The following is a 14,179-nucleotide window of genomic DNA, read 5'->3' as shown; positions in this document are numbered from 1 at the left end:
TTTGGAGTATAATAATAGCTGTCTGTGTGATCTTGGGCAAGTGACTTAACTACTCTTTGCCAAAATTTCCTGATCTCTAAAATGAAAGGTTTGGATAAAATATTTTCTGATTAATTCTAGCACCAAAAATCTGATAGACTTGATGGTTTTACTACAGAGTACTATATTAACTATCCATTTATTTCTAATAGTAAGCTCTAATAATTAAGAAAACATGAAAATAAACATGTAATTTTTGTGTTATAATTTTGTAAGGAATTAACTTTTGAGTTAGTAAATGCTGTGGGGTCAGCTGTTACTCTAGCTCTGTTTTAAAGACATTTTACTGATGCTGATAGGTTTTTCTGTTTCAAAGATCAGCATTCTTCTGATTAATAGGAGAGCATTTTTATTAAGGTGAATGAACAATTTTATTTTGCACTTTTGAATAGAGCTTAATTATGAATACAAAGACTCAGATGCTGCTTACCTACTTATTTTTTTATTAAAAAATATATCCAATTATTTTATGGGGTAGGAATGGGGTCCAGAATGTAATGGTGAAGGCATACATTTTATTCAACAGGGATTTTATATATAAGTATATGATCACAGTGAAAGCATTTAAAATTTTATTCTCTTTTAAAATGCTTTAATTCCTTTTCATTTGTTTATGCTACTATTTGTTTTCCTGTAAATCATAAGGCCTCAGATGTTATTGAAAGGCTAATAATGTTTAAAACATGCTATATCCTAATTTACTTATGAGTTATGAACCTTAATTTCATATTTAACCACTAAATGAGAGTGTCATTAAGGTATGATAATTTTTTGTTAGAGCTTGTCCAAATATAACTATCATTTTCATCTTTTAAGTTACTCAATCATATCTCTGTAACTGACAAGTATTTTATTGGAAGGATCTTTAATTCCATCTTGTATTTGTGATTAAAAAATACAACCCTGTTGAGTACTTTTGAGAAGAATTGAATTTTATCTTGAGCATGTTTTTCTTTATACTCAGTTTAATGTGCTTTTATAAAAATACCATTAATAACTTGTTTCATATCCAATATGCCAAAGAGGTGTCTAATACCCATGGGTTATCTAATTGATGGGGATACAAATACCTTCTTGAATTATTTTAGTATAGACAATGTACTTGAGCATATTTGAATATGCACTGAGCAACTTTTAAAAATTTGTTTTCAGACCATAATTATATCTTGGAATTATTTTTACGTTTCACATTTTTGAGTAGGATGTATTTTGGTAGATACCTTATTGTAATTGTGTATAAATTTGTACACAATTGTGTAATTGTGTATAAATTGTATAAATTTCATATGCTTTGCCTTTTTAGCAATATTGTAATACATTTTCAGTATTGATGTTTATGGAGAGGTAAATAGTGTATAATGCAGATGGTTAACTATTTGGATGCAATAAATTCCTGTAAAACTTTTTTCTTGTTCAAGCATTTAATTTTAATTATAATGCATTTTTCATGAGAATTGAAAGAATTTGTGAGAACCAAGATATATAAACTAGTTTGTGGCCAAAGAAGTTTTGATATTTCTGAAACTGAGGAAGTAAATACTTTATAATTCTCCAAACATATATATTTGTATATGACATATATACTTATATATATTTGTGTGAAAGTTTTACAACAGATTTCACTATTATTTATCTTTTCTGTTTTAAAGTTATAATAGCTTTTGAGGTCATTTAAAAAACTTAGTCACGTCCTGAATATTTTAGTAGAAGTGAGTAAGTTTCTGTTATTTTAGCATACTATTATGTACTATCATTCATATTTGGAAGTAAATGTATGCTGTTGTGAGATAGAGTGGTCTAACTTGTAAAATAGTTTATATTTAATGGTATTTATTTAAGAAACAATGATGAAAATTATAGAATCATTGACAGGTACAATTTTTTGCTTGTGCTTTTTAGAAAAAAAATAAGTAGACTTTGTATTTTGAATTTTTATAACAGAATTTACTTCAAATTTTATAGATTGTATATGCTTTTTGAAAGAGAGGATAATATCAAACAGCTTGTCAGGTTATTTTAATTATACATGTAATTTTAAAGTCAGTTATTTGAATGTGCCATTTTGTTAATGTTGCCTTTCAAATATTTGTTAGTTATGTTTTAAATTGGTTATTTCATTGAAAGGATATTTAATATCCTATGTTTTGATACCTGCACTGTGAATCAGCCTCAATGATAAGATGGTAGTGTGATCTGTTAACAATGATAATGTTGAGGATCATTAAACTAGACTTTTCTTTAGAGGCTCCTTACTGTACAATCAGTGAAGAATCCATTCCCCTGCTAAAAAAAGAACTATTTTAGAATATTCTTTATTTGTATACTTTTAGGGTGTGAAAAATATTTAAAACTGAGCTTTTAAGAGAAAAAAACAGATTGCTAGATTTTTTTTTTATAAATAACTGTTCTTTTTTTAAAATCCCAGTTTTGCTTAAAAGCTGAGCTTTTTGTATGGATACCCTCTCCTGCCACACACATACGTATATTTACTTTATAGTTGAAGAATGCTTACTTAGTTGGGTCTCTCAGTGGGACTAAATAATTCTTTTTTTTTCATAGAAGCAAAATTTGATGTGGAGATTGCTTAATGAAATTGCCCATTGTTAATTGAAGTTCTACTTAATTATTGTGGGACTACACCATAGCCTTCAAATTTCCCAACTGTTTTATCATTTGATAATACTTTGCCTTTCAGACCAGAAAATATGCAAATGATTTTTTTTCCTACTAGCTTGGTGTGGGTATTCTGTTGATGCAGGCTCTGTACTGTTAATCCAGCATATTTTTGGAAGTGATTAATGATTCCTGGATGTTGTTCATGGTAATGAAGATATTTAATGATTGTTTCCCTAATTTCAGCAACTATTAATGGCTTGAGCAGTTTCAAGTCCCTTTGACATAAGACTTTCACTTGGTTTCCATTTTAAACATTTTTTCAGATGTTCGTCTTCTATATGTCTTTGTGCTATACAAATTTGCTAAATCTGAAATAATTTTTTCTGTGAATTTTTTTTCCATGGTGGTCCTATTTGGTTAGCAAAATTGCTTTGGTTCTCCTTTATTATACTTGAAAAACGAAGGTAGCATTTTAAATGATTATTTTACTTGTTTTATGTTTGAGTAAGGGTTTTAAATGTCTGGCAATTTTAAGGTAATTCTTTTTCAGTTTACTTTCTCTTTATAGTGCAGGTAAGTATTGTAAGTCAAGTATAATAGAGGTGTCTAGCCACTAGAGAGGATCTGTTTGTGAATATCTAAACTGGTTGCAGTTGCCACCAGCTCTCTTTTCTATGCTAGAATTCCTAGCAAGCAAGGAAATATGGTCAGTAGTGATCTCTCTGCTTAAGATATAAACATTATATTCAGCCCTCCTTACCTGTTCTCTGTTCTTTGGTGATATTGGGACGTCCAGATAATGAGAAGTAGCACCCATCCCCCCCAAAAAAGAGGGGAGAGTGGATTTTCTAGTGTTAGCCAGAAGAGTTCATTTTTCTGACTTTATATATGTCTTTGTCTTTAGCTTTGCATTTTAAAAATAAAATTGAGACAAATAAATTCTTTGTTTTTACTAGTTCAGGTATAAAAATATTGAACTAGTTCTTTTATATGATCAAATTTCCTAAATATATATCAATGTTAATAATTTTTTTCTTAAAATTTCCTCTAAAACTGGCCTAAATTTTTACATAAAATCAGGGAATACACCTTTTGTTATTTGAGCCCATGTATGAATTATTCATAAACTGTGGGTTCTTAATTTCATGCAGCTTTTATTTTTCTACTCCTAAATTTTTTTTAAAAAATTATTTGATACCAATTTTAAGAAAACAGTGATGTTTTTCGCTAACTGCAAATATTGTTGAACATGTGACATAAAAATGTTTCAGGCTGTTGTTTAGCTTTTGGTTATTTAATGACTTCATTATCTCATGAATGCCACTCTTTTTAGGTACAGATCATTATGCCTTAATTATATTTTTTAATAGAAAGGTTCATATCAAGGTACTAATTTTGAACCAAAGAGTTAAAAAAAATACTAATAAGGATTTTGAAGATGAGGAATTCCTTTGTAAATGTATGAAATATTTAATTTTTTATTCTTAATCCTGAAGTACATAACATTTATTAAAACAAAGCCTCTCACCCTACTAGAAGGATATGTGTGCACCACTCTGTTCTCACAAAAAATAATCAATTTTTGGCTGTATTCATTTTAATTTTTTCACATGTCAACCTTTTATATATGGTACAATGTTTTAGTACTACATTTATTTAGACAGTTTTTTTCTATCTCTAAAGGGCGTGCATTTAAACCTATAATCTTATTCAGAATTCTGTTTTAACTGTTCTTTTGCGATATTGTGCACATAATGTAAAAAATAATTTGAAAAATTTGTGACCTTTGTGTATGGATGCACAGAATCTTCAACTTCTAAAAATGTATTTTTCATTTAGCAACTTTCTTCAAGCCTGTTTTCAGAACCTCTTATAAAATATAACAGTAGATTGTAGGATGTATCTGAGATGTCCTGTCTGCGCTTTAGGGGGATGACACATACTGGACTAAAGATCTAACTCTTTGTTTTTAATCTTTAAAAATCAAAGCTTGAATTCTTTCATTTCTAAATATACATATTGGAAATCAGTGAAATACAGATATCTTTAAGAATGTGACTTGTAGTGTATTGGCCCAAGCACTCATTAGCACAGTAGTAGTAAATGAGTACAGAATGTAGCACTGGCATAGTAAAATTAGTAGCAGATTGGGATTCAGGATCTTAGGTCCTACTCCTGGCTTTGCCACTAACTAGCTTTGTTTCTTTGGCCAAGTCATTTCCCCTCTTTAAGCCTGTTTCTTCCTCTGTAAAATGACAGAATTAGACTCTAAGGTCCCTTCTTCTAGCTCTAACATTTTGTGTTGCTTTTGTAATGGCTGTTTCTCTAAAACTCCCTGGTGTAAGAGATCTTTCTCTTGATCCCTCCTTTTTAAGAAACTCAGTGTTTTGAATTAGTGATTTACCTACCAGCAAGAGGCAGTTTACTTTCTTTTTCTATTTGAGTTCTTAAACAAGAGACATTACTGATTTCCTTTGTAGATAGGATCAGAATGAATAAAAGCTTTCTTGACTCTCTCTCTCTCTCTCTGATTGCTCGTTTGTCTTTGCATTGTTGGGCTCATTCTTTATTTTTTTTTTTGTTTTATTTTAGTAGGTGAAGGTGCAAGGTGTAATAGGGCATTATCTTCGTATTCATTATGTGATTTAGAAGGCTTAGCTTGTTTGGGTTTTGGGGTTCTATTATTTATTCTCTCATGCACCAGTTCCGATCATTGTTTGTTTGTGGGTTTTTACCCTCCCTCCTGTATGTTTTGCTTTCTCCCCCTTCCCTTCCCTCCCTTTCAGGAAAATGGAGGAGTGGCTCCATTACTTCCAGCTCTGCCCAGGTTTTCTGCCACAAGAGTGGCACAGCCTGTGCCTCTAATGCTTCTGATAGAGTCGTGACTGCTTTGGATGCTACACCTGCCCCAAGATGTAATGTTGAGCATTGAGATTCCAGGGGCAGTACCTTGTTGTCTGGATGATTTTCTCAGAAACGTCCTGGAAAGCCTCAAGAAAGGAAACTTCAGAGCAAACAGAATCAACTAGGGATCATGACTATACATCCATCACATGCATACCAGCATGGGTCCAGCCGAGGCCTCCAAAATGATGCTTTGCCAGCCTCAGCTGGTTCTCAAGTGATGATGTCCTTGAAGTCTCTGTGGCCCGTGACTCAAGAGTTAAGGTAGTGGAGTTTCCCTTAAAGCATCTCACAGCAGGCTTTGTAGATGGGACACATCTCACCTCAACATGTTTGCTGAATACTCAGGTTGAAGGTCAGCCTCAGCCCTTAGGCCTTTAGGCCCTTAGGCCCTTCAAGTTAAGTTCTAACTTTGAGTTGTAGGTTTTGTGATAGGCTAGGTTTATGATACAGAGGGTCTTTGACATATTGGACTTGATCTATCAGCCATAATTTATGTAAAATAATTTAACTTTATTATTCTTTTGGGGGCTTAAGGTATATAGCTATATATTAGGCTTTCCTTTGGTCGAAAGGTGTTAGAGGGCAAATTTAAAACATCTTAGTTGAGGTAAAGCTTAGGGATTTTCCATCAATCTGTGTAACTTTCAATTTGGAGAAAAATTGTCATTCTCTTAAGTTTGTAATTTTTTTCTGCTTCTAAAATATCTGTGATTGTTCTATATCTTATGGTCTTACTGAAGGTTGATAAATGAAGTAATTCTTCAGTGTGTGGATATCATTTCATTTTTCATGATTTATTAGTTGATATAACATCTCATTATCTTATGTATATCATATTTCTTAGTTTCTTCACAACAGTTCAGAATTACAGTATGAATTAGGTAGGTTTATATATTCTGACCCTCCATTTAGTAGACATATCAGAGGAGTCTAGAGTTTGAAGAAGAAACATTATGTGGTTTATTAAAATTAACAACCAAGTCTTTACAGTTAAAAAAATTTAAGACATTTTTTAAACTTGTAAATAGAAACTGAAATCAGGTGATTCAGCTAACCCTTAGAAGTAACTAAATTAGTAATTGTGTTTTTGTTGGCTATTATTGTACCAACCAAATGGTGATATAAGATCTATTAACTGCAAGTAAAGTATGTTTTTCTATTTGTAATCTAGTATCCAGTGCTTCATGTTATATACACACACGTGCATATACACACATGTGGGCATATTTATTCATTCCAGAACAGTGGTTTTGCTCAAATTGGCCTGAGAAAGTTTTCCCTTGTTCATAGGAAATGACAATGTGGTGTGTATTAAAGATGATTTTAGGGAGTTCTTCCAGAAAGATGCTTTTAATAAATTTGAAGACCCACCCTTTATTTTGAAACTGTTTCCTAATTTGTGGAGGGTGTGTTTATTTTATAAAATGATGAAAATAAATGTTATTTGGGCTTAAATTTTTTTATTGGCAAAATGAAAAGCTGGCAACCCTATATTAGTCCTCATTATTAAAACATTTGCTGTGTGCAATCCAAGTCAGCAAACTACTAATGTAGAAGTTTAAGAGCAACACTTAATATTAATAGCTCAACCCCAGTAGGATTTAAATCAAAGTGATCTAATCTCCACTTCATTAAAATGCAAATCAGGGTGGAAACTCTGAGAAAAGGTAGCTCATCTGTGGTTTCCTTTTGCAATTGGTAACTTTCTGTGTTGTCTAAATATTTCTGATCCATCTGTTTAGAGGGGAAATACCCAAAGGCATATAATAAGCATTTATGGAAGTGATTACCTATATTGTTTGCTCATTCTGTTTAGGTACCTTTGCTATATATCTTTATATAAATAACAATGAACAATCTTCCTTTCAAATAAAGTTAAGAAGGCATTAACATGCATTAACATCTCCTACCATTGAAAGAATTCTTGATGGAAATGTGAGTGCATGTTAAGAAATAAAAAGAGAAGTTTCTAACCCAAAAATAACAAAAGTTCCGTAATTCCACCTGCAAGTTTTGGCAGAGCTAGAGAATCAATCTTGATTGCAGAGTGGATGTTTATCCACATAGAAGTTAATTCATAGAAAATCAAGAATCATGTCAACTTTTGAACCTTTCTGCAAGGTATTCCTTTGTTAGTGTGATTTATGAATTTATGTCAAAATGTGCAAAATACCTCATCTGGCACAAAAGCTGCTTTTATCTTACATTTTCATATGTCTGTCTTTAGTGCAAACATGGAAATTTACTAGGAATTTGTTTTATTTTTATATAAAATGGTATTAGCTAAAGAAGTATTTTCTTGTGCTTTTAGTAGTTGATTTTTTCATTAGCAAATTGATCTTTGAGGAGTATCTTGAGAAATTTTGGACTGAGTGAGGCTAATGCACTGTCTGCTTTTTTCAAAAGTAAAAACTCATTTATGATAATTTGTGTTCTTTTAAGTATGAACGTGGTTAATAGCACCCTTGCCCCTTCTCTGCCCTAGTTTGAATATTATTAGGGATTTTTTATTGCTTCAATACTTAATATGTGTTGTGTGCTTTTATTTGGTTAAAAGAATTTATGAAATAAAATGAAATTTAAGGGCCAAAAATATTATCCACCAACTTGAGGCACTGTTTCGTAATAAAGTGGTTTATTACACACTGATTTTCTAAGAACGTATTTTGCTGTTAAATAAATCCTCTCATGTGGAGTTTTGTGTTGGACTGACATTTGTCTGAATGAATTGATTTAGTATTGTGGGCCTGTCTGGTATTGTAGTTGTTGGATGATGGCAGGAGAGGAAGTATAGGATTGGAAGGTTATCCAGCATGAAGCTGCAATTGGTCAAAATAGTAGAAATGTCCCTGAGATTTTTCAGTATATTGCAGAATTGTATAGAATTGGGGGGAAATCAGTGCTAAGAGCATTTTCAAAAGTTTTCATTGGTAGCTTAGGTTAAAACATGGTTTTGGTAGATTTTATTTACAATAAAAAAATCTATTGACACATTTATTTTCATTTTGATACAAAGAATACTTTTTATTTTTAGTTTGTTATACTTCACCACCAAATATATAGTTTTTATTGTCTTTTTACTTTCAAGAATTGCCAAGAAGATGCTTTTAGAAGAAATTAAAGCCAATCTTTCCTCCGATGAGGATGGATCTTCAGATGATGAATCAGAAGAAGGGAAAAAAAGAGCTGGAAAACACAATGAAGAAAACCCTGGAGATGAGGGTGAGCACCCCAAAGAGAAGTGTAGGATGTCATAATTAGATTATTTGACCAATTCAGTCTTTGAAGACTGTCTGACCATGAAATCTCTTAGCACACACATTTGAAATTTATTAAAAAGTTTAAAACTGTACTACCTTTGCCTCTTTTGAGTATCTGGTAATAATTGTGCATGTTTTGTCAGTTACTGACAATAAACACATGATTTTTAAAGCAGAATTTTTTTACTTTTTAAATCTACTAATTTGCATTGGTGTTACTTAATATTTAAAAACAGTAATAGAGCAAGTTTGATGTATGAGATTGCCTGGTATCACCAGTGATGCCAAGATAAGTACATAGCTCTGATCTTTTCCATAAGTTGTGATAATTGTCAACAAATAAAATATGTAGTTTTGCAAGACATTTTTAAGGAAAAAAGGCTGGTTTTACTGATATATTTTCTTCATTTAGAAGCAAAAAATCAAGTCAATTCTGAATCAGATTCAGATTCTGAAGAATCTAAGAAGCCAAGATACAGACATAGGCTTTTAAGGCACAGGCTGACTGTGAGTGATGGAGAATCTGGAGAAGAAAAAAAGATGAAGCCTAAAGAACACAAAGAAGCCAAAGGCAGAAACAGAAGGAAGGGTAAGACATTTAAATTCTGATAGTAAGGAACATACATACTGGTTTTATAAACTGACTATAGTAGTGAAATTTAAGTACCTATGCTGCAACAGTTGACTACCTATATCGAGTATCAGCACACTGACAACAACTGTTCTGTCAGGGTGAAATAAAGAATTTAGAGTGGGAAGATAACCCAGAGACTTGAGAGATGACACAAAGAATATTTTTAACCTTTAGTAGTCATCATACACATTTAGATTAAAAAGATAAATAGAGTAATAATTAAAATATACATTGATATTATGTAGAAAATAGAACTGCCTGTAACTGCAGGAAGAAATAATGCTTTCCTGAGGAAAGATAGAGGATGCAGTTAATTTGGATAGATTTATGCAAGCTTAAGAGTCTGAATCCTTCTGCATTGAGTGCTTACATGTTTCTAGCATCATGGTAAACACTGAGGATACAAAAATGAATAAGGAAATCATGGTCTTATGTGACGGTTTTCAATATGCAGATCACTTGGAGAATTTAAAAATATACCTATGACAGGGCTCCATCCCAAGCCAATTATAGCATAATTGGTGGTGGTAGGACCTCAGTATGTATCCATGTGTTTTAAAAGCATCTCTGATATAATTCTGACATCTAGCCAGGTTTGGCAGTCACTGGTTTAGTAAGAATTATTGACACTAACATTACAAGAAATTTTATAGCACCATGAGGGTTGTCTTCTATAATAGAGTATTGTATAATGTGGCACGAAGAGAATTTCTTTAGTTTCTTGGGGGATAGGGGTGTCTCCAGAGAAGGCTTCACAAAGATGAAGCATTTCACTACCAGATCAAGTTCTAAGTGGAGAGCAGGCAGATGTGAAGATTTATAATACAAACAGGGATAAACTTTTATAAGCCTCTTCAAAATGTTTAGCACATGGTGGAGGGGATGCAGTTAATGCTATAGCTGGAGTATAGGAAGGAGTAGGGAATGGAACAGCAGGAAATTAGGCTGGACCAATAAGACAGAGACCAGATACTGGAGATCTTTGTAAGCCTGTGTTTCTCAAACTGAAGTACTTGGCAGTGGACTCAGATAGGTACATGAGGCTATAGAGTAAACATGGTACATCTGTTTGGTGTGTTCATTTTACTTGAGAGTTGAGGGAGAGCATTCTTCTAATAAATAATCATTTATTGGGCAGTTAAATGTGAAATTTGCTTGAGAATTTTGGTTAACAAATTCAAAGAAAGTTTTTTCTTCTTTGGGGCAGAGTCTGAAGACTTTAGTGCCCAACTCCCAGAGGGTAGATTAGCTCTTCCTTACCACTAGGAATACAAAAGAATTTTTGGAAGTGTCTGAGAAATACAATAGGCTCTATAGGCTGGAGAGCCATTGAAAGATTTTTAAATTTTTTTTAATTTTAAGAATTATTTTTATATTATTGCAATATTGAGATCTAATTCACAAACCATATAGTTTATCTGTTTAGAGTACAGTTGTTTTTAATATATTCACAGAGGAGGGCCACCATTTTTTTAAAAACTTTTTATTTAAGATATACATACGGAGAAGTGAGTATTTCATAATTGGACAGCTTGATGAACATGTATGGCACCTAGATAAAGGCACAGGATATATTCATTACTAGCACTCAAGAATCACAACTTCAACACAACCACTCATTTTTCCCATTGAAAGATTTCAACCAAGGATGAAATATGGTCAGATTAGTTGTCTGTGAGACTGTGAGCATTGAATCTTACTTGAAAGTTATTGCTATAGTTGATGCCAAATGTGATTGTCATGGTATATGTATAATATAATAGTGGGATTACTCAATGAAGCTGTAATGTGCAACTGGAGGGCTAAGAAGAGAATCTTGGAATCCTGAACATTAAAAGAGTTATTGAGCAACAGTTATCCATTAAAGAAGAAGAGGAGGGTTTCCCTGGCCCCCACATATACTTAATATGTCATGGATATTTTCATGTTAATAAATAAATACTAGTACCTCATTTTGTGAAGGCTTATCTCATAAATTTCTTTGCAGCATGACTGCAAGCTGGTCTTTTAGATTCTGTAAAGGAGCTGAGCACTTTAACATGTTACATAACAATGTGAATTCCCAAGCATCTTCAACAAAAGAAGAAATATTTTGCCTCTGAGGCTTAGCTCAGGGTATAGAATCCTGTAGTAGGCCAAATGCATTTGAAATTTTTATTGAAACCCAAGTTTTCTGTGACCTATGTTTCCACTGTTTTCTCTTCTCTGAGTAGTACCCACATGTTCTGTGTGTGTGTGTGTATTTGTTCATATGTGTAGAAGGGAGTAAACTAAAATCCCATCATACTTGTGTTTCTAATATGGATTGTGATCATAGTGATTGATACTACATTTGGAGTTGAATGATTTTCCAAGTTTTGCAAACTCTGGTGTCCCTATATTGTCTGGAAACTTAAGTTGTACAATGGGGAGAAGTCAGAAACAGATAGCTTAATCAAATGTAGCGTGTGAGCTTTAATTTTCACCTAAATTTGAAAAAAGTTACAAAGGTTATATTGATGATAATTAAAAAAATGAAATTATTGCCTTTATAGTAGATGATGTTAAGTTGATATTTCCTGAAGTCTAATAATGAGATTTAGGTATGTAAGATAGTATCCTTATGCTTAAAGATTAAGTGTCAAGATACCTGCACTCAGTTTCAAATGGTTCAGTGCAAAAAAGTGTATATGTATGTTCAGAGAGAAATAAAGGAAATGTGGTAAACAGTTAATAAGTGAATTTAGGAGAAGGGATACAAGTGTTCACTCAACAATTCTTTCAAATTTTTGATTGGTTTGAAAGGTTCAAAATCAAATGTTTGATGACAAATTAATACTTAAAAGTCTTAAAATTGTATCTCACAGGATTTGCGTGTGCATGCATGTGGATATATGTTCTCCCAAATTTCCAGTTACTTGACGTTTCTTTTTTATTATTTTTTGTTTTTTTATTGTGGTACAACATGCATAACATAAAATTTTAACCATTTTTAAGTGTGCAATTCAGTGGCATTAATATATTTACATTGTTGTGCAACCATCAACACTGTCTCCGGAATTGTTTCACCATCCCAAACTGAAACTCACTAAACAATCACTCATCGTTTCTCTCTTCCCACATAGCAAGGCTTTATGTTGTTTATGCTTGCCTATGTTTTTTTAGATAGAACAGACCTTTGATTCTGATGTCAGCTCATGAGATGTATTCTAAAAATTTCTTATCTTGAAATAATTTTAGATTTATAAAAGTGTTGCAAAAATAGTAGAGTTCTTGTATACCTTTCACCCAGATTCCCTAATTTAACACCTTATACTTACTGTAATACGATAATCAAAATTGGGAAATTAACATTGATGCAATACTATTAACTAAACCAGGGGTTGGCAAACTACACCTTTAGGCTAAATCTGATCTTCTGCCGGTTTTGTAAATATAGTTTTATTGGAACACAGTCATATTTATTCAGTTACTGCTTTCCTGTGTTTACAATGACAAAGTTGGGTAGAGATGAGGGATTGCAAGAGACCATGTAGCCTGCAATGTTGAAAATACTAACCATCAGACCTCTGACCTCTTTTGTAAACTATAGATCTTATTTGATCATTACTTTTCCCACTAATGTTCTTTTTCTGCCCTGGAATCCAATCTAGGATCCCACATTGCATTCAGTTGTTTTATCTCCTTAATGTACTCCAATCTGTAATAGTTTGTCTTTTCTTTCATGACCTTGACACTTTTGAAGAATATTGATCAGTTATTTTCTAGATTGTCCATCTGTATGTATTTGTCTAGTGTTTTCTTGTGATTAGATTGAAGTTATTACACATTTTGACAAGAATGCCACAAAAGTGATATTCAGTTGTTCTTGCTGTATCATACCAAGTGTATATGATAATATGTCCTATTACTGGTGGTGTTAACCTGATTAGTTGATTAAGTTTGTGTCTGCTGGGTTTTCCCACTGTTAAAAATAAATATTTTTCAGTTCATATTTAATGAATAGCTTGTGGGGAGATACATTGAAACAATGCAGATACCCTGTTTCTCATCATACTTAATGTCCATTAATTTTAGCATCCATCTTGCCTGAGCAGTTTTTACTGTGATGTTTGTCTAGTGGTGATTTTCTATTTCTTTTATTACAACTACATTTAGTAATTGTAAAGAAGAGCTCTTTCCATTTATTTATTTATTAATTTATTTATCCCATTACTTATATTAATATGGACTTATAACATATTTTTATTTTATTCTATGAGTTATAATCCAGTTTATTTTGTTGCTCAAATTGTTCCAGCTTTGGTTATTGGGAACTTCTTCAAGTTGGATCATGAGTCATTTGATTATGTCCCTATCGTTTTTTGAGCACTGCTTTACTTTCTGGCACCACAAGATATTCCAGGCTCATCCTATATTTTCCCTGCCCAGTTTCCTCTGGCCAGAAAGATAGGTGTCTTCTCCTGGGGTTTTAGATGCCTGTGTCATAGTGGCAATTTTGGTATAGAAAAATAAAATTTTGGAGAGAAAAAAATAAAATTGAAGATCCACCTTTTATTATCATGATATGCAGTGCTCAGCTTCTTTTTCCCAGTGCTATGATTAGAAATGGGGTTCTCCCAGAGTTTTGCTATCAGCACCCTCTGCATAGTTGTGGAATTCAGCCTGTCTTTCTGTCAAAAACCAGGAAAGAAAGGAGGAAAAAACCCCATGACATTCATAACCACCGCCCCCTCAACCCCCC

At 32.5% G+C, this 14,179-nt stretch overlaps 1 protein-coding gene across 7 annotated transcripts in view; it reads left to right on the top strand.

Annotated features, from left to right (window-relative positions):
* Positions 1-14,179, top strand: part of ATRX (ATRX chromatin remodeler) — a 237,155-nt gene that overhangs the window by 91,736 nt on the left and 131,240 nt on the right. For all 7 annotated transcript variants that reach the window (XM_006218905.3, XM_006218906.3, XM_072955836.1 and 4 more), the window contains 2 exons: positions 8,651-8,784; positions 9,235-9,411. In XM_006218905.3, coding sequence (XP_006218967.1) covers positions 8,651-8,784; positions 9,235-9,411 — 311 coding nt within the window. The remainder of the gene's footprint in view (positions 1-8,650; positions 8,785-9,234; positions 9,412-14,179) is intronic.

The sequence above is a fragment of the Vicugna pacos genome, chromosome X (genome assembly GCF_048564905.1).
Source record: "Vicugna pacos chromosome X, VicPac4, whole genome shotgun sequence".
Classification (NCBI taxonomy): domain Eukaryota; kingdom Metazoa; phylum Chordata; class Mammalia; order Artiodactyla; family Camelidae; genus Vicugna; species Vicugna pacos.
The sequence above is the reverse complement of the archived record's forward strand: the minus strand, read 5'-3'. Positions and strand labels throughout refer to the sequence as shown.